A 25,000-nucleotide genomic window follows, 5' to 3' on the forward strand; every position below is an offset into this window, starting at 1 on the left:
AATGGCCTCTCTTGTCACTATAAAATGAGGAAAATGCAATGCTATAGGGCAGTGTTTCTCAAAGTGTGGTCCGGGGACCACTGGTGGTCCGCAAGCTATCCCAAGTGGTCCGTGAGCAGACGTGGTAAAATATAATATAGATGAGTTGTTTGCAATATTGAACCAACTTGTATGTAAATCCAAAGAGTTCTGCAACACTGTCTATGTAAGATATGCCAGTTTAAATCATATGAGTCCTCTGACACAATAAGCAAGGAGCCAAGACAATAAGCAAGGTGGTTCAGTGAGTAGGCCTATTGTGTAGGCTTATATACTGTTGAAGTAGGTCTAATCTTTTTTTAGGTGGTCCGTGCGTTTCTTTCTTATTGGTTAAGTGGTCCTTCGTCTGAAAAAGTTTGAGAAACACTGCTATAGGGCAATTCCGCCAGACAATGCCATGGCATTTAGTTGGCGTTATGGACGTGTCAGTTTTGCGTGGAATTGCCCGATACTAAGTTTGTCATGTATTGTAATGTAGTTTGTATTCTTAGCTTACCTGGCCCACAGAGTGGCCGGGGGAAAGATGTCCTGAGCGAAGGGGCTCTGGTAGAGATACAGGCACACCAGGTGACCCGCTGTGAAGAAGCCCACCATCACACACAGCGCGTTGAAGCCCAGGTGGCTGATGGGAAAGTGGCATGCCCACCACGTGCATACGCCGATGAACAACAGGAAGTAGACAGCAGAGAAGGCAGATGGCAAGGTGATGCCTTGGAGAAAGAGAGAACATACACTGTCAGATTCACAGAAACACCGAGACAGACACACACACACACACACACACACACACACACGCACACTCCTCTCAACTGGTTATGATTAGATGCATAATGATGGGTAAAGACACCATAGTATCAAAGATCCTTGATTACTAGCTCCGCTTTAACCCTCTCTGATAGTATCTTGTCAGCAGCCTGTTGTTTAGTCTGTTTAAAGCACCAGAGCACCCCCTCTCCCAGACTGCTTGACTACCTCCTGAGAGGGCAGCAGTGGTGGTGTTGGGGTCAGTGGTGGTGTTGGGGTCAGTGGTGGTGTTGGGGGCAGTGGTGGTGTTGGGGGCAGCAGTGGTGGTGTTGGGGGCAGTGGTGGTGTTGGGGTCAGTGGTGTTGGGGTCAGTGGTGGTGTTGGGGTCAGTGGTAGTGCTGGGGGCAGTGGTGGTGTTGGGGGCAGCAGTGGTGGTGTTGGGGGCAGTGGTGGTGTTGGGGTCAGTGGTGGTGTTGGGGTCAGTGGTGTTGGGGTCAGTGGTGGTGTTGGGGGCAGTGGTGGTGTTGGGGTCAGTGGTGGTGTTGGGGGCAGTGGTGGTGTTGGGGTCAGTGGTGGTGTTGGGGTCAGTGGTGGTGTTGGGGGCAGCAGTGGTGGTGTTGGGGGCAGCGGTGGTGTTGGGGTCAGTGGTGGTGTTGGGGTCAGTGGGCCCCCTCTCCCAGACTGCTTGACTACCTCCTGAGAGGGCAGTGGTGGTGTTGGGGTCAGTGGTGGTGTTGGGGGCAGTGGTGGTGTTGGGGTCAGTGGGCCCCCTCTCCCAGACTGCTTGACTACCTCCTGAGAGGGCAGCAGTGGTGGTGTTGGGGTCAGTGGTGGTGTTGGGGTCAGTGGTGGTGTTGGGGTCAGTGGTGGTGTTGGGGGCAGTGGTGGTGTTGGGGTCAGTGGTGGTGTTGGGGTCAGTGGTGGTGTTGGGGTCAGTGGGCCTCTCACCTGCCAGAGCCAGCAGAGTGATGGCCAGCACGCGGCCCAGGTCCCTGAGGAAGCGGTGGGCCGTGGCACGGAGTTTAGCGGCCAGCAGAGCCGCCTTGCTAGGGACGCTGCTCCCCTCCTCCTCCTCCTCCTCGTCAGCAACACTGGGGGACCGCCGGCCTTCCTCCTCCTCCTCCTCCTCGTCCTCGTCTCCTTTTTCTTCCTTTATTTGGGCAGTTGGGGGAGATGGGGTATTAAATTATATATCAGTCACTAAAAAAAACAAAAACCTTAAATGATCACCTCCTCGCTAAGCACATCCCAGTCTTCTCAAAGCAACACACAGCCTGCATTTCTCACAGTAAATATTAACAAAGCACTTGAGCTTTCACTGCATGCCTGTAATGTAATGAAGTGTTAGCAGAAGCACGTCATGACACACACGTGGGACCTCAAGATAAATCACGCTACAATTCATCTGAAAGCATGCAATTCCCATAGAAGGAAGGAAACACTTAAGGTTTACACTGTGTGAGTCAGTTCTGTATGTATATCTCAGTGAATGATATTCAAAGTGAAATTTTGTAAGCACTGACTGATGCAATCATGAGGAATAAACATGGGAAACACTAGATAAAGCATATAAAGACAGAAAAACACATGCTCTTCATTTAAGGGGCTAGTTGTATTTCATGAGATCAACCCAAATGTCAGTGGGGATTATGCTGCCCTTTAAGAGTCCCATTAACAATTAATGTGTCTGACTTCCCAAACAACGCTAAACGGAAAATCTAAACAGAGTCATAGTAATGGACATGTCATGGAAAGCTCTTAAACACTTACACCTGTATTGTAAAATGTGTGGCCTACTAGTGCTCAACTCTCAAATATCTGGACGAAATGCAAACAGCTTGGGCTGGTCAACTGCACATTCCATATCTAGGCAATAATGTGAAATAAAGAGATAGCAGCTCGAACCATCGTCATGGTAACCTTTGTTAACAGTGGTAACAGTGACTGCATTGGGTGTGGAGGGAAGTGTTTGTTAGCCCCAGGAGTTAGGATATCAGCCTATGTGAGGGATAGAATGACACAATGACTGACAGATGGGGAGTGAGAGAGAGGGGGGGGGGGTGGAGGGAGGGAGAAAGCTTGTGTGAGCATGTGACTGAGTGCACCTTGTGTGTGTGGTTTCTGTGCGTCTGTGTGTGTGTGTGTGTGTGCCTCCAACACTTGGCTCCTGAGTCACATTGTTGTAATTGTTGACCCTGTGCCCTGTTTCACCATGACAGTGTGCTAGTGACGGGATGTGATGAGAGGCAAGCTGGACCAGGCTAAGTGTGCCCTACCAGACAGACAAATCACCTCAAGTAGCTGTGGTGCTGCGTGTGACTGTTTCTGTGTTGTCTATATTTATGAGTGTGTATGTGTGCGTGTGTGTCTGTGTCACTGCATTCCAAACATGGCTTTGTTGTGAATGAGAGTGTGTGTGTGTGAGTGTGTGTGTGTGTGTGCGTGATTGCATGTGTTTTCTGGATCCTGCACACCCTCCCAACATGAAATCACAGCATTCCAAACACACCTTGCCCTCCATCTGATTTAGCACGGCATGGCCACATATTTCTGCAAGTGCTTGGCTTACAGTCAGCAGTGGCTTGCACGCCAGCTGATTCTACTTCCCTCTCGGCAGGATAGGCAGGGCCAGTGAAACCTTAGTGGACAGGACAGTCGAGCCACGGAATCCCTCACTTTAAAAATAAAAAAGTAACACACTGAACTTAAGCTTACTGATCCCACTGAGCACCGGTGCCCCACATGCCGCACTCAGTGGGATGCTACTGCATGAATGGCAGCATGATAAGGATGCATGTCACTCAAAGAAGAACTGAACCATAGAGTTTACTTAAGCACTAACCTGCATTTTACAAGATCTAATGGTAATGAGGAAGTCCAGTATGCTGATACCATTTAATCAAGACAGGCCAATTTACAAAATAGAGAGAAGAGGGGGGGGGTGAAGAAGTAGGAAACCAAGAGATAAATAAACAGAAAAGGTGAAACAACTAAAGAAATACTAGTTTGAGTTTGAGGCAGACTATCTGAGTCTTCATAACTCAGTTCGTAACTCAGTTTTGTGTGTCTGTGCTTGAGTCAGTCTGGCTTTCTCTATTGGCCGTGTGTTGTGCTTGTGACTCTGGAAAAGATGCTGAGAATATTCTGGCAGCCTTCATTCACTAACCATAAACACAGAATAACCCCCACACCAACACCGAACAGAAACTGATGGTGCAGACAGAGATCTGTGTTTACGCCACCATCTCGGCCCAGATTAAGAGCAGCATAAATACAGAATAAACGGCATGGGAAATAACTCAGCTAATTCATGTTAGCATTTATTGCGAAGATGCTAATATATGGACCTTCCCGCTCAGATAGCCCTTTCATCCAAGACGTCGTCTGAGTCCAAAGTACTGGTTGAAGGCTGGAGGCTGAAGTACTGGTTTTCATCATGCTGTCAAAGTTTTATTAGAGTTTTTAATAAGAAATATAAAATAGCCTCAAAAGCCATTTGGTGCAATATGAATAATCTTATGTAGTTTCCTTAAGATGTCTCTGTTGGCATTCCATTGTACTAATATTGCTGACTTTCTTTAGGACATATTGACCTTTTGTTAGCGAAACCTATCCTATCATCAATGTTCATCTTTAAGAGTGGGTGAGAGAAAACATTTTTGGGAGTGTGAGATACTGTGTTCAAGTGCAATCAGCTGCCCCTCTAACTGGCTCTTTGACCATGAGTATGGAGAGAGAGGGAGGATGGTGGTATGCGTGGTCAATTAGCAAAATCACCTACTGTCCTCATTCATGTCCATACAAGTGCTATCTCTATCATCATCATTCTCCATAATACTCTGCATTCCCTAAGTCTGTTATGTCCAGCCATAAGTCACAATTGACCTGGATGTCTTCTTCTTGCCTCAACTTGCTTGCATGTGGATTGATGGATTCTGGGAAATGGTCTCTGGAACAGTCCAGGGACATTCACTCATGCCAGGGAGTCTCTCCACAATGGCGTCGTCTGACTCCCACTGCTGCTAAACTCTCACCCGTATCACTCTAGTCAGGGTTTCACTCTTTGGCCAACTAAAAATACTTTGGGATTCATTTTGTCACCTTCCACCCCCTAATCTCCCTCTTAAATCCTTATGTAAACAAGAATCACTTTATCGCTACGTCTGTTCGCCAGTCCTCCCATTTCCTCTTTCATTTCGCCACTCCACATGTACGATGCTCCTTTCTCATATTCCTGCCATTTACAAAAAGCATATTGTTTCAGAGGAAATGAAAATCCACTTTAGGACAACATCTGTTTTGCACTGGAATATTTGAGCATAGATAGATAGATAGATAGATGTGTTGCACTGGACTATTTGTGTATTTGAGCATGCGGTGTACTTGAGTATCTGCGTATTTGAGTATGTGTTGTACTGGAGTATTTGCATTTTCAAACATTTCAGCATGTACCGGTACTTCTACTCTTGGGCTTCAGCAACAGGAGCACTATCAGTCACTGAGTGCCCCAGGGCCAGCATTCTTTCACCACCGCTCTGTGACGGCACCACCTGAGACCAGGGGCCCCCACGTTACTGGACACTGTCAGGACGACATGGCAGCTCAGGGTGGGTCACATTCTCCATAAAATGAAGTGTCAGACGTGCATAGGGGGAGAGATGCCTTCAGTGTGCATGGGCCAGGGACTAGCATTAGTCCTCCCAAATGAGATTCAGACGTGCATAAGGGGAGAGATGCCTTTAGTGTGCATGGGTCAGGGACTAGCATTAGTCCTCCCAAATGAGATTCTATTCGTAGATGATCTGGGACGGCTATATACAGACACATCTAATGATCCATCACTCAGAGATAATTGATGTCGGTCCGTATTCCTTGTACCTGTTTTTAGACTAGTTCTTCGGCAGCTGCACTGACATTAGCCAGAGCTGCGTGGCACTGAAAAATTGAGATAACCACCGAGGTGAACCGGTTGTGACTCATTCTACAAATTGGTTATGCGACAAGTATAATAAAGCCGCCATTTAGTGTATTACGATGGAGCTTTCAGATATTGGGGGAATTCTTGATGACATTTAAGGGGCACTTATTTGTGGGAGCCACATGAAAAAAGGGAAAGCCTTTCACTTTCAGTAACTTTCAGGTCTTCCTAGGAGCAGGACATCTCTGAAACCAGTTATGGCCATCCATAAAATAAAAACAACAAAAAACAAACACTGAAGTTTGTCATTGCTGATGGACGGTAATTCTTTACCACCATGTGGCTTTCATGTCTTTGTTTTGTTTAGACTGTCAAGACTTTTTCTGCTTTCCTATCCCATCCATGTTACAAAAGACAGGACAAACCTCAGTGTGTCTGCAGGCTACAGTGTACTTGCTGGCATTGCGGTTGGCATGTCTGCTTTGTAGTGGAAAAGCTTGATGAGTTTCACGGCGATGTGTGATGTATGATGTTACTGCGGCTGTTCCGTTCCTCCTCGGTGGAAGACGGCATAGTAAACCAGCGGGGGGCATGCAGACGGGCACCAATGCCAGCTGCAACCCATCGCACATAGCGTGCAGCTCGTGCCACATCAAAGCCCGCAGAGCCAGCCAAGCCCTTACGTGGCTGCAGCCCCCTTGCATTGGCGAAGGCTGCAGCAAAGGCGTGCGGTTGCGCTGTTGCAACAAGCATTGGCCACATGTTGCGACAACTCTCCTTTTAATGCGCTGAGGTGTGCATGTGAGTGTCTGTGGGCATGCGGAGATGACGGCACACCTCACGCCACACCTGGGCAACAGCATTGTGGCTGCAGGATTTAACTTACATGAAAGGAGCTGTGTTTAACAATACTCTGCTGCTGGGTGGGATGCTATAATATAATGGCATAATCCTGGTATTACAGTATACTTAAATAAGTAAACAGTAATTATTAGGCTATAAATCATTGGTGTTAGCCTTAAAAGCCAAGAACAAGAAAAATAATTAATTCTCAGTAAAAGAGAAAAATATGACAGCTCGCAAGTTATTGAGCTATCTTTACTGATATGAAAAAAAATGATTTGGCAAAATTCAGCATCAGCAGCATATCATAGTCATATAGTAGCATATGAAGAAGAGCTTCTACTTCATGTTGTGTTTCTGAAATGACTCAGAAATCTAAGTCAGCAGTCTCTTGTCTTGGCAAACGCATGCTAGCAATCCTGGCCTAACACAAACTGTATGAAAGGACTAAAAGAATCTGAACGAGTGGGTGTTTGAATGAGGCTGTGTCTGTGCCAAGACAGGGAGGGGGAAACGGCTGGGGAAAGGGGTGGTGGTGGTGGGGCGCGGTTCACCGGGGCACCCAGTCAATGAAACATGGCCTTCGTCAGCGTGCACACCACACATGTGATCCATCACGGAGACACGTGGTAGAAACACAGGCGAGGGTCCCAGTCGGAGTCTAACGGAGACAGAGCCTCAAGCTCAGTCGAGTCGGAGTCTAACGGAGACAGAGCCTCAAGCTCAGTCGAGGGAGGGCCCCCTTTCAGAGCACCAAAACAAACTGATAGCCAACCTGCCTGAGCTGCATGGTGCACTGCAACCCTCCCGGAACATTCTCCATTGTTAGCTAATTTGGGGCTGGTGAGCGTGGCGTGGCCAGGGAGCGGTGGGGCCTCACTAGCACTAATTGATCTAATAAAGGGCCCATTTTTCTCCCGCTGCCATGGATCACGGGGCAGCGCGTGTTTGTTGACGCGGTTGCCACGGCGACTGGAGTAGGAAGTCACGCCGAGGCACCCCAGGCAGCTGTGCGGGCGGGAGCACTCAAACAACACTGAGAAACAGAAAGAGAGAGAGAAAGAGAGAGAGGGGGGAGGAGAGAGAGGGAAGGAGAGAAGAAATTTTGGGGTGACGTGATTCAGGGTTGAAAAAGCGAAACGTTGTGGAGGTTTTTCATCAGATGAAAGAGAAAGCAAACAATCTCCTCCCATGAGGGAGGGACTTGACGTGGGTGTAAACAGTCTGCTGGCCCCTCGCTGGCATCTCATGAGGTTGCTGTGCGCAAACTATGATGCAGGTGTTGCGCTCTGGTGTTTCTGTCTTGCCCACTCACTCACTCGCACTGAAACTTTTTCCATTGGACCTGCATAACTTCTCCCAGCTGTTTCAGCAGACAGAGTGGCCTCATTCTTATGTATACAAAGACTGTGAAGAATGACGTGTTGGCTAGATTATTATCATATTCATATTTTTAATTATTTTGTGAAGGGTACTTAAATTGGGTAAAGAGTTAGAGAAAAAGAGACAAGGAGAGAGAGAGAGGGAGAGAGAGAAAGAGAGAGATGAGAGAGAGGGAGAAAGGGAGCGAGAGAGAGAGCGAGAGAGAGAGAGAGAGAGAGAGAGAGGAAAAGCCTGTCTTGACGTGGGTTGGGGGTCCCCTTCGTCTGCAGTACACATACACACACACACACACACACACACACACACACACACACACACACTGCTTTGCTAACAATAGGCCTCTGTCCTGAAAACTGCGGAAACCACCCCATTACCTCATCTTGGCTCCACGAGGCAAACACACAACAGCACAGTAGCTCACCCAGCCCACCAACAGCACCAACAACCAACAACTCAACGCCACTACATGGCTCAGGAGTGGGTGAGCCACTAATGTGTATGCAGCAGTGTGAGGGGCGAGAAGCAATGTGTAAAGAGTGGGGGAGAGAGAGAGGGAGATAAAAGAGTGAGAGAAAGAGAGAGAGAGGGAGGGAAGGAGGGAGAGATCTGGCTGCCATCTCGAACAACATCTGTGGCCTAAATAGAGCGTCCAGTTTTTATTTCTTTAGAATCTTAGTTGCACATAAAAGAAGCTATTTTTAAAATGCGTGAAATGACCATAGGCTGATGAAAGGCCATTCCTTTTAACTTCTTCAAACCTTCCAATTCAAATGTTTCTCACTTTCATAGGACATTTAAAAACAAAGCAAATTTGAGTCACTATCACCACTTCTGCAACCCGATTTCACACTTTCTTATGCAAATCATAGCTGTTTAAGTTTGTCTGTAAAAAAAAAAAAAACTTTGTCAGAATAATGATTTGATTCTGGTGAAACACACCCACAGAGGGTTTTAACTACAGTTTGAAATGGGTTCTTGGCGATGGTTGCGAAGTGTGAATACCTCAGCCATACTGCTGTATCAACACACCGATGATAGCTGGCAGCCTCTGTGCCACGTGACACCATCTCCTCTGAACTTGAGCCTGAAAACAGTGCTCCTCTGTGATCTCACCATGGCAATGACTAACATCAACAACTAAATAAGTAAACAGATCCGAGGCCACGCAACAGAAACCCTGGGGCCAATATTTTACTGTGTCAGAAACAAGTGATGATAAAATACTGGGCTATTCATAGTAACTTATGACCTGGTGCTGATCAGTCAAACATTTAGAAAAATATGTTTGATGAAAGTAATCAGAAAAACACACAGCGTGTACTACATTTGTTATGCACAGGCTATGCATATGGTTGCATATTATGTTACAACCTAGTGACAGGTGCTTTTAGTGCTGCATGAGAGTACCTCCAACCACTGACCTCCAAGGTCACGACATCAGACAGGCAAAACGTAATGCCTGGCATCTGCTAGTGTAGGGTGGAGGTCAGTATGACTGTGCACCTGAATGTCAGCATTGTAGAGTGAGACAGGAAGGATTACTCACCTGCACCGAGACAGAATTCTGGCTTGTAGGTGGAGTCTCCCTCTTCTTCACAAGACGGTTGCAGGTAACCATGGTGACGAGTGAGATTATAAATATGCCCAGGTCAGGGGTCAGGAGCCTAACCACACTCCAGAGATCCTCCAGGGGCAACCTTCAGATCACAGGAAGTAGAGAGAGGTGTTAGATAAACTCTGTGGTGATTGGTTGTTTACATCCACCAATGCTACTGGAACACCATCACATAATACACAACTGAAGATGGTAACCAAACTTGAATAAAAAAACAAGTCGGCCTATAGCCCATACACAAATCCCATCATCTTCCAGCATACAGCACCAAAGCCATATGGCAGATGTGTCAAAACAAAGCCAGTGCATCAGGCCACAGCATACCTGGACACCCCAACATGTCTTGATAGGTTTTCCACTGAGCTACCTGAAACCAAAAAGAAGAGAGAGAGAGAGAGAGAGAGAGAGAGAGATGAGTGAAGAGTATACACGTGGTCTCTGGTCATACTCTGCCACCCTAACGAGCCACGGAGTAACCTAACCCCTGGGTCTTTTTCATTCTCCACAGGGCAGAACCGCAGCAGCTGGCACCAGCCCCGCTGCCCGCTGCCATCGTGCCCCCCAGACTGACGGGCTGCCAGCAGGGCAGCTCTCTAACAGACCGTGGCAGAAGGAGGCAGACGGGTGACTCACGAGGTCTGACAGACAAGAATGCCTCTCTTGTGAGGACACTCTCTCCAGAGTGTGTCTCTCTTTTTCTCTCTCCAAGAGACAAACGGAGGATGAGAAAGGGCTGAGTGTCCAGTAAGCCCCAGGCCAGATGAGAACTTAAGGAGGGGGAATATACACATACACTCAGGAGCACCCACACACACACACACACACACACACACACACACACACACACACACACACACACACACACACACACACAGACAGACGCACACACACACACACACACACACACACACACACACACACAGACAGACGCGCGCGCATGCACACACTGGTAGTTTACTGACGGTGAACAGGAAACCCCACAAACAGCCTGGATAGAGTGTTCCCAGCAGCTGTTAATGAGAGCGTGGTACACTGTGTTTAATAGAGCTGAACTTAACGAGGCTGTATAAACCCAAATAAACAGAACCACCATTTCTCTCAGTGTGTCTTAATGAAACAACACACAAACACACACTCACACACACACACACACACACACACACACACACACACACCCACACGCACACGCACACACACAGACACACACACACACACACATGTAAAGGGAGTGTACAACCATGACAAAGCTGATGATGGCATGTCTCCACATTCGTTTGGGAGCAGCTGTGAAGTTTACTTACAGTTGTGTCCGAGAGCATCGCCCAGCTCAGGGAGGGTGTACAGGCAGATCTGGAAGGACACATGACCCAGCAGGAAGAGCAGGCTGGTGCAGAACAGCGCCTTGATGAAGCGCCCTGTGTGCCCTAAACATGGACAAGAGGAGGACCAGAAGAGGAACAAAATCAGAATCAGAATCAGATTCATGATTTGTATGTTGACACACTAGGAGTTTGGCTCTGGTTGTTGGTTGTCTCTCTAGCAACAACAACAAAAAAAAACTATATATATATATTGTTTTTGTTGCTTTTTTTTGTTATATCCTGCACCATGTTTTACAGTATTAATTTGGTAGGAAGTCCCTATAAATAACACAAGAAATTCAACATTTAACAATGTCCTGTGTATGACTGTAATTCAACACAATATATACAATATAGACACAATGAACATGCAGAAGGATAAAGTGTGTTTAACGACTGATCACTGTTGCTTGTTTTCACATTGAGGCATATTCAATCCCCCAATTCAAGTGCAGTTGATGTGGATACTTTGGATAATGCAGGATGTACAACAACACCATCAGCACACACCAGTGCGACCTCAGCCAGGGAGTGACCCCAGGCCAGCGGAAAACACTCCACACGGTGTCTCAAGTGCAAAACAGAGCACATGTTAGTGTTCCAGATGTCTGAGTCAACTGTGTCTGAGTCAACTGTGTCTGAGTCAACTGTGCGACACCATGCATCTCCTCTCCCTGGGGCTATATGTGAGAATTTTGTCAAATGATCAACAAGAGCAGAATCCACAAAATAGAACTCCTGGAACACATATACAGATATCTATATCATCCAAACACACACACACACACACACATATATAAAGCCACACACGCACACTCTTTCTCTTTCTTTCTTTCTACATCTCTCTACCACACACACAAAGACCTTCTCTGTGTTCTGTCAACTGAAGCCATTTTTGTCAGCACCCAGCCTATACAGCTGTACAGTTAAATGGCCTAATCTCATTAAATACTCCCCAACCCCCCCACCAAACTATTTATGTCCCTAATAGAGTCTGAACAGGGAGGCTTTGATATGACTCCCCATAAACCTGTCAACTCCTGTTATAACTGTAAAACAAGCAACAGTTAAAACACACACACACATGCACACACACAAACACGCACGCACGCACGCACACGCACACGCACACGCACACGCACACGCACACGCACACGCACACACACACGCACACGCACACACACACACACACACACACACACATTTAGGGATCAACACATGCATGCAAGCACACAGGCCATGCCCATGCCATGTTTGCATGCTGTAGCAGGTCACATCTGACCCAGACACCGCGTCAACATCGCCGCGTCAACATCTCCTCCCTCTACACAACACCAGCATGGACATCAGTGTGTTCTGATGCTTGTCTTCTGTGGCCCATGATTAAGTTGGCGAGATTTTAATGTCTGTTTTTGTCACTGCTCGCCTTGCAATTAAATCATGTGGCTCGAAACCTTAAGACATCATCCCGTGACTCAAGCCTTAAGGCACTGCATTAATGATCTGTGGCTCACTTACAAATGTTCACACAAACAAGGCTTGGATTAGCTGCCCAATTAACAGCAGACAATACTGGTTACAGCAATAAACAGCTCCTGGGTGGGGGAGTTCATTTTACGGAGATTTCTGAAAGGTACTCATATAATATAATGGCCAGTGAACTCAGAAGACAACACTCAAAATACAATACATGGTTGCTATGACCATTCAAATACATATAAAAACAGTCCTGAGGGAGTTTTTGCAGTATTCATGATGTATTATTTTGCAATCAGTTCCATTTTTACAATTAAAGTCACTTTGGTTACTACATCAAACCTACCATCACCACCACCACAATAACTTTAAGCCGTGGCCCACTGGTTAGCACTCCGGACCTGTAACCGGAGGGTTGCCGGTTTGAGCCCCGACCAGTGGGAACGGCTGAAGTGCCCTTGAGCAAGGCACCTAACCCCTCACTGCTCCCGAGCGCCGCTGTTGATGCAGGCAGCTCACTGCGCCGGGATTAGTGTGTGCTTCACCTCACTGTGTGTACACTGTGTGCTGCGTGTGTTTCACTAATTCACGGATTGGGATAAATGCAGAGACCAAATTTCCCTCACGGGATCAAAAGAGTATATATACTTATACTTAACTGTTACAGTCCCAGTATCGGTTTACACTTATCTGCATGGTCGTGTTGAGGGGTATGAAACAGGTTAAAAAGCCAGTTACTCTTTCGTTCTCTGTGTAAGACGGTAAGCAGACATCCATCATGAAGACCTATCTTTGGTCAGGAGTGGTAGCAGGGAAGAAAAACATCACTAGCCCGAGAGAGAGGAGTGGACACAGCTCACTATAAATCTGTCCCAGATTAGAGGCTGTCATGGCGCCTCATGAACTCGGCGCCTCCAAATGAGCCAGAAAAACAAGCTGGTGGATATTAAATGAAGTGTCCTGGAAAGAGGCGCGCGGATTCAAAGTGGGAATAGATACTTCGTCTTCGACGCGAGACGAATCGCATCCAACCAAGACCCCTCGGCCAAGAGCCACACACTGATTTACGACGGCCCGGGCCATTTCATCTGCAACTGAGACGGCTAGATGAAGGTCCCCTGTCAAGCGGGCGAGAATTAATTAGCAACAAGTCAAATAGAGCCACACACCACACCACTGACTAGCCTGGGCTGAAACTGATCTGCCCAAAGGATTCTTTTCAACAATGTGAGAAAAAAGCTTGCGGACATGCTAAATATTTTGACCCAGTTTAAGTAGAACAGGTTACAGAGATACTACTCTCTTATGGTAGTAAAGAGGGCAAATCATTCCCCATTAATGCATGAAACATCCTCCGTTATGACAGTTCTTCAGGCCTGGGCATGACTGCTGTGGTAACATCTTCATGGAAAGAGATAAAGATTTTTCCATAAATTCCATAATCCCCAAACCAACTGAAATGTTTTTGTACACAGACAATAAAAGTGTCCCAAAATGAGCTTTGGGAGATCCACAAACAGCTGACCCACATAACATCCACTTCCCTTGTAACTATACAAACCTCAAACACAATTAGCCCAAAGTCAAAGCCCGCACTAGTAAACTGTATCCTATTTTAAGACTCAGATGGGAATGCAGCGATACATTCTTGTGATCCAGTAAAATTAGGAGTGAGAGAGAAATAAAACGCTTTTTACAGGACCTGGCTGGAGGCAGGTCTGGACCACATGATCTCGGACCAGAGCCCTCTACTGTAGAGCTGGGCCTTGCCTTGTGTTATTGGCAACATCTACACTAGAGCCCTCTACTGTAGAGCTGGGCCTTGCCTTGTGTTATTGGCAACATCTACACCAGAGCCCTCTACTGTAGAGCTGGGCCTTGCCTTGTGTTATTGGCAACATCTACATCAGAGCCCTCTACTGTAGAGCTGGGCCTTGCCTTGTGTTATTGGCAACATCTACACCAGAGCCCTCTACTGTAGAGCTGGGCCTTGCCTTGTGTTATTGGCAACATCTACATCAGAGTAAGGACTCCATGCAATACATGCAATACATGCAAACATGGATACTGGCTATAGCTACATAGCTACAACTAAATTAAATATGAAATATGAATGTAAACTATTCAGCATTGGTTCAACTCTTTATTTCAACTTCAACTGATTGTGACACAGGGACAATCATTCTGACTAAAGCAGCAGCCTGAATAGAAACTATTCATACCCACAGTGAGACTACACTATCTAATGCATGGTCAGCGACCACCAGCAATGCCTTGCCTTCACAGACCACCAGCGGGCTGAAACCCCTGTCTGTTCTACAGAGCAATGTTAGCAGGATGGCCACCGCTGAGAGCCAGAGCAGAGGTGCATCTGTCAGGAGAGGGTTGAGTAAGGACATTGTTGGGTTGACTTGGCAGAATTAGCAGCAAGGCCATGGAGTCCTGAATCAAACCTTTCCTGGGCTTTTGTTTATCTTTCCAGTTTGTCTTTCTCTGAGGCGTTGACCAAAATGTTCTCCAATGACGTTAGTTTAAAAGAGTAACTTCAGCGTTCCCTCTTGCAGATGTGGTATAGGTGCCCTTAACGACCCACCCTGTCGCCTTCACCTTGTCTTTGTCATAAACCATAACTAGGACCAGCCATACGGGGGTGGATATTTTCCACGAAATGGGAGAGCTCTGTAAGACTGCTTTGCCTATTTTCTTTTAACAAGCGTGGCTATGAACATTGTTTTAACAAGACTTGGGTCTCTCGTGCACCTGACGTGGCAGACCCTCGAAAAGCCCCTCAAGGGGTGCTGGGTTACTGGGAACTGCCCCTGGACTCTGTGGAAAGAAACACAGCCTTTTGCGATGGACCGGGAAGTGTTCTGTTTCACGCCCTGCCAACGAGATGTGCGATAGCTCTCAAATTTACACAGCTAGTTTGGAAGGCTATCTTACTGAAGGGATTCCAATGCCGTGACCCGTGAGAGAGCGAGCCTACGGACAGCATGACAAAGGACCGTGTCCTCAAGTTTCAGGATGACTTTTCACACAAGAGGTGACAAAATGAAAACTTCCTAGCCTGAGAACGCCCTGGGGCTGTTTGAGTGTTGGCCGGCGGAGGGGAAAAGTCAACACGACTCGCGTCTTTGCAGTGCTGGATTCCATTTAGAGTGCTGGATTTCGAGCTCGTTCATTAAGGAGAATCTGTTGCGAAAGATGGAGGCCCGAAGCGTTGCGACCTGTTTGTTTTTCCGGCAGCTTGTTAATGCCTGCTGGTTTGGGCGCAGCGAGTAAACAAGTGGCTGGTTGGCGAAGGTGCCCCTGGCACTGGGCGCAGCAGGTATGGAATGGCTGAGGGAGCGATGTGGGCAGCAGATTTGGGCAGGGCTTCCCAACCCAACACCACCAAGAGAAAAACAGCCAACCTCGGACCCATTAGCCCCTGCTGAGACTTGTCCTCCTTACGCCTGTTGATGCGCCCTTATCTCCTCCTTAAACCTCCTGGTTTCATGGGATTTGAAGACACGACAACTATGCTGCCGCAGGCAGTGATACCACTATTTGCAAATTTGTTGACACATTACACGGGTGCAATGTGGCAGAAATCCATTGAGTAATTTGTGTCATTCTATTTAACATCTAGAGAAACATTGACTTTAAAGAGTTGGTTTTTGAAAGTTTTATCGTATCATTTGACACAATTAGCAAATTATTAGCAGAATATTTAGCACAGTTCATTAAATTATTGCATAAAATCGCATTGTGCGCTGCATACAAATTAGAGACCCACATTTCTCACTCTCCATATGAGCGGGGTGAGCACATTTGTATGTGTTTGCATGCAGAAATTAGGTCCTTAATTAATTTAATTATACAAGGAGAATTATATCCAAATTTATGTAATGATATATAAATGTTTGTGGTAAATGAGTGAGCACCTGTTTCTAATATCGGAAAGTTATTTATGGTACATATACTGTGTGTAGTAGCAAAATCCTACAGTCCAGTACCCCTCCTCCCAAACGAATTCCATTTTGCACTTATTCATCACACTGGATTGAATGGAGGAAGATGGACTGTGACAGATGCCCTTATGCAACACAGGAAAATAAAATAAAATAAAAAAAACAGAACATGGAGTAACTTTCTCAGGGATTGATCCAAGTCACATCCTGTTGTTGTGGAAGGCAGGCAGCACAGCGTAGGTGTGGGAGAGCACAGGGCTGTGCTGAATCAACACTGCAGCGCGGAGGTCTGAGTCCCAACCCGAGGGCTGAGGGCACGCCGCAGGCGTACCCTAGAGGCCGAGCATCCCCCTTCTAGAACTTTCTACCTCTCCAACAACTCAACGCCTAAAGCAAACTGCCCAGAGGCGGCAGTAAGGCAGGCATGGCACTTAGGAGAGCCGTGAGGATGGGATTGCTGGGGATGGTGGGGATTGTGGGGGGTTATGGGGATTTGAGATCTGATCTGATGGAATTATAACTTCTGGCTAAAAGTCAGACAACACGTCTGCCAGTGAAATATGTTTCTTGAGGGGAATTATGTACAATTTAACACAGCGTAACATTAAAAGTAAGGATATGTGCCTGAACACAAATAAGTGTGATTAAAATACCTTCAAAAATAAACACTGAGAGAGAGTGAGACATAGGAAGGATTTAGTGGAAATTAATGGTTACACATCTCTGTCAGAAAGACTCCAACCCCCTTTTCTTGCATGTCCAACTCAATGAAATTATTTAACCTAACTATTTACTATATCATAATATCTCAGTCCAATATAAATAGATAAACAACAAATAACAAAAAAAACAAACAAGTTTTTAATTCTACCCTGAAAACATACTCCAAAAGGTATGTAATGAAGTACAACCAAGTTAAACAACAAAAAGCATAAAAATCTCAAATACTTTTTACACCTTATTTCAGTTGTGACTATTATTTTTTACTTTTTCTCGGACAATGTTTCCTGTGGTTGCTATGAGGTTGTGTTTGACGTCAGGCCTGTCAGCTGGAAAAAAAAAAGAAATTGCAAAGGCATTTAATTTGGCATGCTGCACAAGCTCTTCCTGAATTCCCCTCTGCAACAGGAAATGGTTCTGACAGGCCAATCTGAACATTGGCGCCCAGAAATGACTGATCGCATTTTGAACGGGCGCACCAGCTGTGAACATAACAAGGGAGGGATTTGCCACAACATCCCTGGCTGTGACGCCGGATAACCCCACCTGTAGTGTGCGTGAACAGAGCCGTCTACAAATAACCAATCCACGGAAGCGGCAGTCGGGCGACGGCACAATATTTGGCCTTCTCTTTATCGGCGGCAGCAGTTGACAACGCACTCAGTTAGCGGGGCAAAGCTAGATAACATCGCTCGGATCACTCAACATCAAAACACTGCCTGATGAAAAGGGAATGACAAACAGAGTGTGTTGAGTTAAACGTGTGCTCATTATTTTCTGATGGGCTTATCAGAGATTACCGTGTTGGCCGTCAGGGCTGGAGAGAGGATCTCTCCTCAGTGGGAGTACAAAGTAGTATAATTGCGTCCCCTACTTGACCTCAGCAGAGGTGACCGAGGCTCCTGGTCGTCAATCTTTGGCGGCACCAGATCCTGTCTTATGCATGGCCCTAGAGTTAGTCTCCTTGGCGGCACCAGATCCTGTCTTATGCATGGCCCTAGAGTTAGTCATCCGCCAGGAAACTCTCATCGTTTTTTCCCTGTGTCTACAACCAAAGCAAGAGGTAACCAGGTCACCTACATGACAGAGGTCTAAGCTGTTTTCTTTCGGGGGGAAGGGGGGGGCAGGAAACTGTGACTCAACTTGACCTGAATACGCCGCATGGCCGGCACCTCAAAGGTTGGGTCAGGGGATTCAGTAGGTGATCAAAACTTTCCCCTGCAGATATGTGGACTACTCAAGTGAATGGAGGTGGGGTGGGATGGGGTGGGGGGGGGTAAGCTGAGGTAGCTATGAGCAGGAGCTGGGATGACTGCACAGGCTCTAAATCCTCTTTCTATCTCTCTCTCCCTCTCTTTCTATTTCTCTCTCCCTCTCTTTCTATCTCTCTCTCCCTCTCTTTCTATCTCTCTCTCCCTCTCCCCTTTGCTCTCATCCTACGGCTGAACCCCTGATTGCAGGCATCTGGCTCTGCGTGGCTGGCCTGGCCTGGCCAGAGCGCAGTTAATCCATCACAGGGAACAAACAAGCTGGTTTTCATTAGGGCCGTTAATATTGTTTTTTTGTCAGGTTTCGTTTAATGGTGCCTGGCAGCCCCACAGATTTTCCAAAAGGGGAGTCTCTCTCTCTCTCTGCGCGCCAAAACGACTCCTCCTGAAATAGAGCACTCTCCTCACCCCAGCCCACACAGTCACATGATCACATCATTTGCTTATTACGGGGCACAGATTAGTTCCCTCCAAAAAAAGAGGAAGGCACGGGAGTAAGAAGAGAGAGTGAGAGTGAGAAGAAGCTGACCAAGGCAAGAAATCATTTGGAATCATTTGGTTTGCAGCAGTTTCAAGAATCACATCCTCTCGTTGTGGCAACTGAAAGAATAATAAGGAAACCCTGGTGAAGAGGTTTCTATAATTGTACCACATCCGTGTAGAAGTTTCTTTCGCTGGAGAGGCAGGAAGACGGGTGAGAAGTGAGGCCCAGTGTCTCAGCTGCCATATCCCTCCCTCGGAATCAGGAACTGATAGGCTCCGTCGCTCCGCAGGAGTGAGGGAAGACTGGACATGCTACACAAACAGGCCCGCAGAGGACTATCTCTCTCTTTCTATCTCTTTTCTATTCATCCATCTCTTTTCAATTCTGTTCCTTTCTATGTGACTACGTGAGAGAGAGGGGGAAGGAAAAAGATAGAGAGAAAGAGGGAAAAATAACAGTGAGAGAGAGAGAGAGAGAAGGGAGAGTGTGAGAGAATGAGAGGAAAAGTGAGAGAGAGTGATCTCAGATCTTCATTGTTCCTGCCACCGCAGACAGCTGCTTTTAACTCTAGCCACAGGCAGAGCAGTGGGCCAGAATGTGGAAAATCGCTCGCTTCCAGGCCTGACCCACTGTTTGTTGATACATGATTAAGGGCACATCGGGAGATTTGTCTTTCTAAATTAAGGCAATATTTGTGTTAGCACCGAACAGTGGTATCTCTGCTGCACACCTCAGCCTAGCACAAAGCACGGAATACAGTTGTCACAGCAGTAGGGCAGGAGGTCGGGGGTAGCGGGGGCTTACCTTGGGGGCGGGGGGGGGGGGGATTTAGCTGCGGCTGATATTCCAAACCCACACGCAGTGGGTTTCTGAAAACTTGCACACATGACACGCGATGGGAAAATGAGGCGGCCGATTTGTTAAAGCTACGGTTGAATTGAAAGAACGCTGTCTTTCTTTTTGCGGGGCTGACATAACACAGTTCTGGAAAACAACATCTGCTGTGTGTCCACAACAAATGAGACAAACGTGTCTGGAAGAGATTACTGCAAGTTACTCGACAGCCCAGTGCAACTCTGGAGAGGGAATATCCTGGCACGACTGAGTCGGGCCAGGAATTTCGGACACAATGGACGGCACTTCCAGAGCAGGGATGTCACAGGACCCAAAGCCACAGTGCACTCAGTGCAAAAACATTCAGCGTAGGTGGACCTGACTAATCCAGATGCAATCTCATCAAACCATCTGAACTTGGCTGGAGTGGCCGAGAGGAAAATCAAAATACCTTGAAAATCCCTTTTTACTCCACCACCTCATGACAATAACCAGGCAACCCACAACCAGCAGAGGTGCCAGACGCCTGTCTCCATGAACTCTATCTTCCACTGATGGCTCAGGCTAGCGCTTGCCAACGCCGTCACTCATGTGTGGCGTAAACGTTCCCCCCTCGGCCCCCGCAGACCCGACTGCCACGCTCTGGGTCAGTCCCCTGAACTGCAACAAAGTCCGAGCTTAGTGTCCCTGTCATCGATGCGCCGCTCGCTACGGTACCCACCTACCAACCCCTGGCACTGGCCGTCTGATTCAGCTGGCATAGCCAAGGGGAGGATCGGTGAGAGGATGTGTGTGAGGGTGAGGGTGAGGGTGAGACCCAGGGTGTGAGCAGGCCGTCAGCTAGGGCCCGGTGAGGCCACAGAGCTGAACCTAATCCTTAACTAAATATTATTTTTCCTTCAGGCACACCAGCCCGGCCAGGTGCTCTAATGAGAGAGGATGTCAAGCTGAAACCGCCGCTTAGAACCCCCTAAGCCTCCTCTGTTTACTTTATCACTCTGGCAGCGGCATGACAGCCTTCATGGGCTGTAGCGTTTAACAAGAGTGGCGCAGAGGGAGGAGAGAGAGACAGAGAGAGAGAGAGAGACGGAGAGAGAGAGAGACAGAAAGAGAGAGGGACTGGGATGTTCTCTTTGGCAGGAGCACGTCTGATCGCTTGTCTTAAGTGTTCTGTTCAACATGCGTTGGAAAAATAACTGTGGTTAGCTTCTTTGCAACTGCGAGAGCTAACGGTCTATTATACAGCTTCATAGATTATGAAACATTGAACGCTTTCATTCTTTGCAGATCATTAAAAACTGAATAGAACAATAATAACCAGAACAAACGGCCTACTTATTTTAGTGGCAAAATGTCTCTGTTCCGATGCTTTTAGTGGGGTGGTGGTGGGGGTGGGGGGTTTGCTTTGAAACTGATGCAGATGTACTGGAGGATCCAGTGTCTTACCTCGTAACGTGTGTTTGTTGGGCCACAGGAACCACGGCAACAGCAGCAGGTAGAGAAGGTAGACTAAGGAGAGGACATTGTAGCGAAACAGGCAGGCTGTGGACAAACACACAGGAGGAACATCATTAGTCACCAGAACCACCCCTGACAGCACTGCACGGCATCACATCCACACACACACACACTCACGGTTCTGAAATCCTTGAGGTTGCATCCCCATAGTGTTTCCACAGAGAATACACAGGATAAATATTTCATTATGAAATGCATAAATGTCAGGCTACACATCTGGAAGAACCACACACCTGTGCAGAGCTCATGTTTATTTAATGAGGGGTAGGCCTTTTATTCAGGGGCGTCTGAATGCAGATGAACTCGCACACAGATGCACAGCGGTAGATGGGTGGACAGAGACAGATAAAACAGCCAAACCAATGGCACAGTAAAAGTGGAGGGCCTGCTGTGCTACTGATTGGAATGAAAGAAGGGCACACCATTTCAACTTGAACACCTCCATCTCCACCTCCTCCCTCCACCTTCTCCCTCCTCCTCCATCTCCTCCCTCCACCTCCTCCTCCATCTCCTCCCTCCACCTCCACCTCGTCCTCCCTCCACCTCCTCCCTCCACCTCCACCACCTCCTCCTCCCTCCACCTCCACCTCCATCCCCTTCCTCTTCATCTCTGTCGGTGGACTCAGGAAGCTCTGCTATGCATGGCTGAGTGTCTCTGTGCTGTCTGCCCAGCGGCTCACAGCGTTGTGTGTCTCTGACTCCTGCTCACAGTGTTGTGTGTCTCTGACTCCTGCTCACAGCGTTGTGTGTCTCTGACTCCTGCTCACAGCATTGTGTGTCTCTGACTCCTGCTCACAGCGTTGTGTGTCTCTGACTCCTGCTCACAGTGTTGTGTGTCTCTGACTCCTGCTCACAGCGTTGTGTGTCTCTGACTCCTGCTCACAGCATTGTGTGTCTCTGACTCCTGCTCACAGCGTTGTGTGTCTCTGACTCCTGCTCACAGTGTTGTGTGTCTCTGACTCCTGCTCACAGTGTTGTGTGTCTCTGACTCCTGCTCCACGGTGGGAGGCCGTGAAAAAAAAAAAAACGTAATTACCCTGCTGCCACCCGCGTGGCACCCGCGGGCACAGCCCTCATCAAAGCCCTACGCCGCGCGGAAAACAAAGCCAGCAAGCCCCAGATCTTTGTTCGAGCGCAGCTGGATGGCAAGTCGAGCGTGCCACCCGCAACACATGCGTGCCTTTGATGAGGACGGCAAACACAACATGGGGAAGGGGAGGAGGAGGAGGAGGAGGAAGAGGACACAAGAGGAAGAGGAGGATGGATCTGCTGGGCTGTGTTTTGATTGGTGGAGTGGGAACATCTGCAGTGGACAGGCCCTGCCCCTGTGTGTGTGTGTGTGTGTGCAAAGGGATTTGGGCAAGTGGTGTCCAGGGTGTTTCAGCCTCTGGCAGGGGGCCTCTACAGGACCTCCAGACACTCCACCCCTCCCTGGGGAGCCTCAGACCCTCCGTCACCCCCTGGACCCCCTGCAGGGCTGGGACATGTCAGCACATGTCAGCTGGGCGCTACCGCTAACATAATCCCACCTCAGAGAGCTCCATCTAATCCTGTTGTCTGCGCTGAGCGCTGGATCCCAGAGCACTGCCGGTGGAAGCACCTAAACCAACCCCAAATAAAACAGGCAGCACGGTACAGAATTAACCCCAAATAAAACAGGCAGCACGGTACAGAATTAACCCCAAATAAAACAGACAGCACGGTACAGAATTAACCCCAAATAAAACAGGCAGCACGGTACAGAATTAACCCCATAGACAGTTGGCCTGAGAACACGAAGCATCAGATTCAAAAGGTTTAATGGTATCAGTAGAGTTTAATGAGGGACATTCGGTGACAGGCAGCTCTGCCACTTTGAAGGTGTACAGCCCCTGACCACACAGCCAGGCATGTCTACCACTCACATGCTATCAGTGGAGCAGTGACAGAGCTGAATCTGCTGTGCGAGGCAAACCACCTCTCCTCAAATGAATAATAATCATTTATATAGCGCTTTTCATGACACTCAAAGACTCCCATCCTGAACGCTGAATGTGCCCCATAAACAGGAACCCCCGACTCCAGCTGGCCAGCCATCAGCCATCAGCCATCAGTCAGCCATCAGCCATCAGCCAGCGTCAGCCATCAGCCAGCGTCAGCCATCAGCCATCAGCCAGCGTCAGCCATCAGCCATCAGCCATCAGCCATCAGCCAGCGTCAGCCATCAGCCATCAGCCATCAGCCATCAGCTATCAGCCAGCGTCAGCCATCAGCCATCAGCCATCAGCCAGCATCAGCCATCAGCCATCAGCCATCAGCCAGCGTCAGCGTCAGCGAGGGATTTGGTCGTCCACTGAGGCCAGCGGCGATGCATCTACTAGTGTGAAGTTACACAACACAGCTGGTCCTTGTGAAGTTACACAACACAGCTGGTCCACAGCGGCGATGCATCTACTAGTGTGAAGTTACACAACACAGCTGGTCCTTGTGAAGTTACACAACACAGCTGGTCCTTGTGAAGTTACACAACACAGCTGGTCCTTGTGAAGTTACACAACACAGCTGGTCCACAGCGGCGATGCATCTACTAGTGTGAAGTTACACAACACAGCTGGTCCTTGTGAAGTTACACAACACAGCTGGTCCTTGTGAAGTTACACAACACAGCTGGTCCACAGCGGCGATGCATCTACTAGTGTGAAGTTACACAACACAGCTGGTCCTTGTGAAGTTACACAACACAGCTGGTCCTTGTGAAGTTACACAACACAGCTGGTCCACAGCGGCGATGCATCTACTAGTGTGAAGTTACACAACACAGCTGGTCCTTGTGAAGTTACACAACACAGCTGGTCCTTGTGAAGTTACACAACACAGCTGGTCCACAGCGGCGATGCATCTACTAGTGTGAAGTTACACAACACAGCTGGTCCTTGTGAAGTTACACAACACAGCTGGTCCTTGTGAAGTTACACAACACAGCTGGTCCACAGCGGCGATGCATCTACTAGTGTGAAGTTACACAACACAGCTGGTCCTTGTGAAGTTACACAACACAGCTGGTCCTTGTGAAGTTACACAACACAGCTGGTCCTTGACGGGGACTCAGGGACACCATACGGGGCTCTGTGCTCCTCCAGAGGGAGTGCAGCACGCCAGCACCCCCTCCACCTCCTCTCCACCTCCTCCTCCTCCTCTCCACCTCCTCCTCTCCCCTCCACCTCCTCCTCTCCACCTCCTCCTCCTCCTCTCCCCTCCACCTCCTCCTCTCCTCTCCACCTCCTCTGTGCTCCTCCACCCCCTCCACCTCCTCCTCTCCTCCTCCTCCTCTCCTCTCCACCTCCTCTGTGCTCCTCCACCCCCTCCACCTCCTCCCCTCCACCTCCTCCTCTCCACCTCCTCCTCCTCTCCCCTCCACCTCCTCCTCTCCTCTCCACCTCCTCTGTGCTCCTCCACCCCCTCCACCTCCTCCTCTCCTCTCCACCTCCTCCTCTCCACCTCCTCTCTCCTTTCTCCTGCACTCAGTCTGACTCCACCGGCACTGGAGTTCATAACAATAGGAGGGTTGCTGGGGAAAAGGAAACATGCTGTTTGTTTTCTGCCCTCCACACAGAGGTCTGGGCGCTGCCTCTGCCCGACCCTCATCTCACCTGGTGACTGACAGGAAGCCAGAGGCCAGTAGCAATAGGAGGCTTTAGGAGTGCTGACAGTATGTCTTTGAAATGATTTGCTTGAGGGCCGTTTCTCTCCTTGTCTCTCGGATTATAAGATTCATTGCACCCCACCCTTGGTAACTACTGAACATTGTTGAGGTGGGTGAGGAATTGAAAACAACAAAGAAACCTTTGCCTCATCTCTTTGCTTT

The 25,000-nt window shown here is 48.2% G+C and overlaps 1 protein-coding gene across 3 annotated transcripts in view; it reads right to left on the reverse strand.

The window, feature by feature from the left end:
* Positions 1-25,000, reverse strand: part of piezo1 (piezo type mechanosensitive ion channel component 1 (Er blood group)) — an 88,197-nt gene that overhangs the window by 41,414 nt on the left and 21,783 nt on the right. For all 3 annotated transcript variants that reach the window (XM_076286769.1, XM_076286768.1, XM_076286766.1), the window contains 6 exons: positions 21,085-21,180; positions 10,844-10,966; positions 9,867-9,909; positions 9,474-9,624; positions 1,732-1,933; positions 536-749 (listed from right to left, as the gene is read on the reverse strand). In XM_076286769.1, the coding sequence (XP_076142884.1) occupies positions 536-749; positions 1,732-1,933; positions 9,474-9,624; positions 9,867-9,909; positions 10,844-10,966; positions 21,085-21,180 (829 nt within the window). The remainder of the gene's footprint in view (positions 1-535; positions 750-1,731; positions 1,934-9,473; positions 9,625-9,866; positions 9,910-10,843; positions 10,967-21,084; positions 21,181-25,000) is intronic.

This window comes from Alosa pseudoharengus, unplaced genomic scaffold (assembly GCF_046254945.1).
Source record: "Alosa pseudoharengus isolate Yale_2024_CS ecotype anadromous, Long Island Sound unplaced genomic scaffold, YU_APseudo_1.1 YU_APseudo_1.1_scf_16, whole genome shotgun sequence".
Classification (NCBI taxonomy): domain Eukaryota; kingdom Metazoa; phylum Chordata; class Actinopteri; order Clupeiformes; family Clupeidae; genus Alosa; species Alosa pseudoharengus.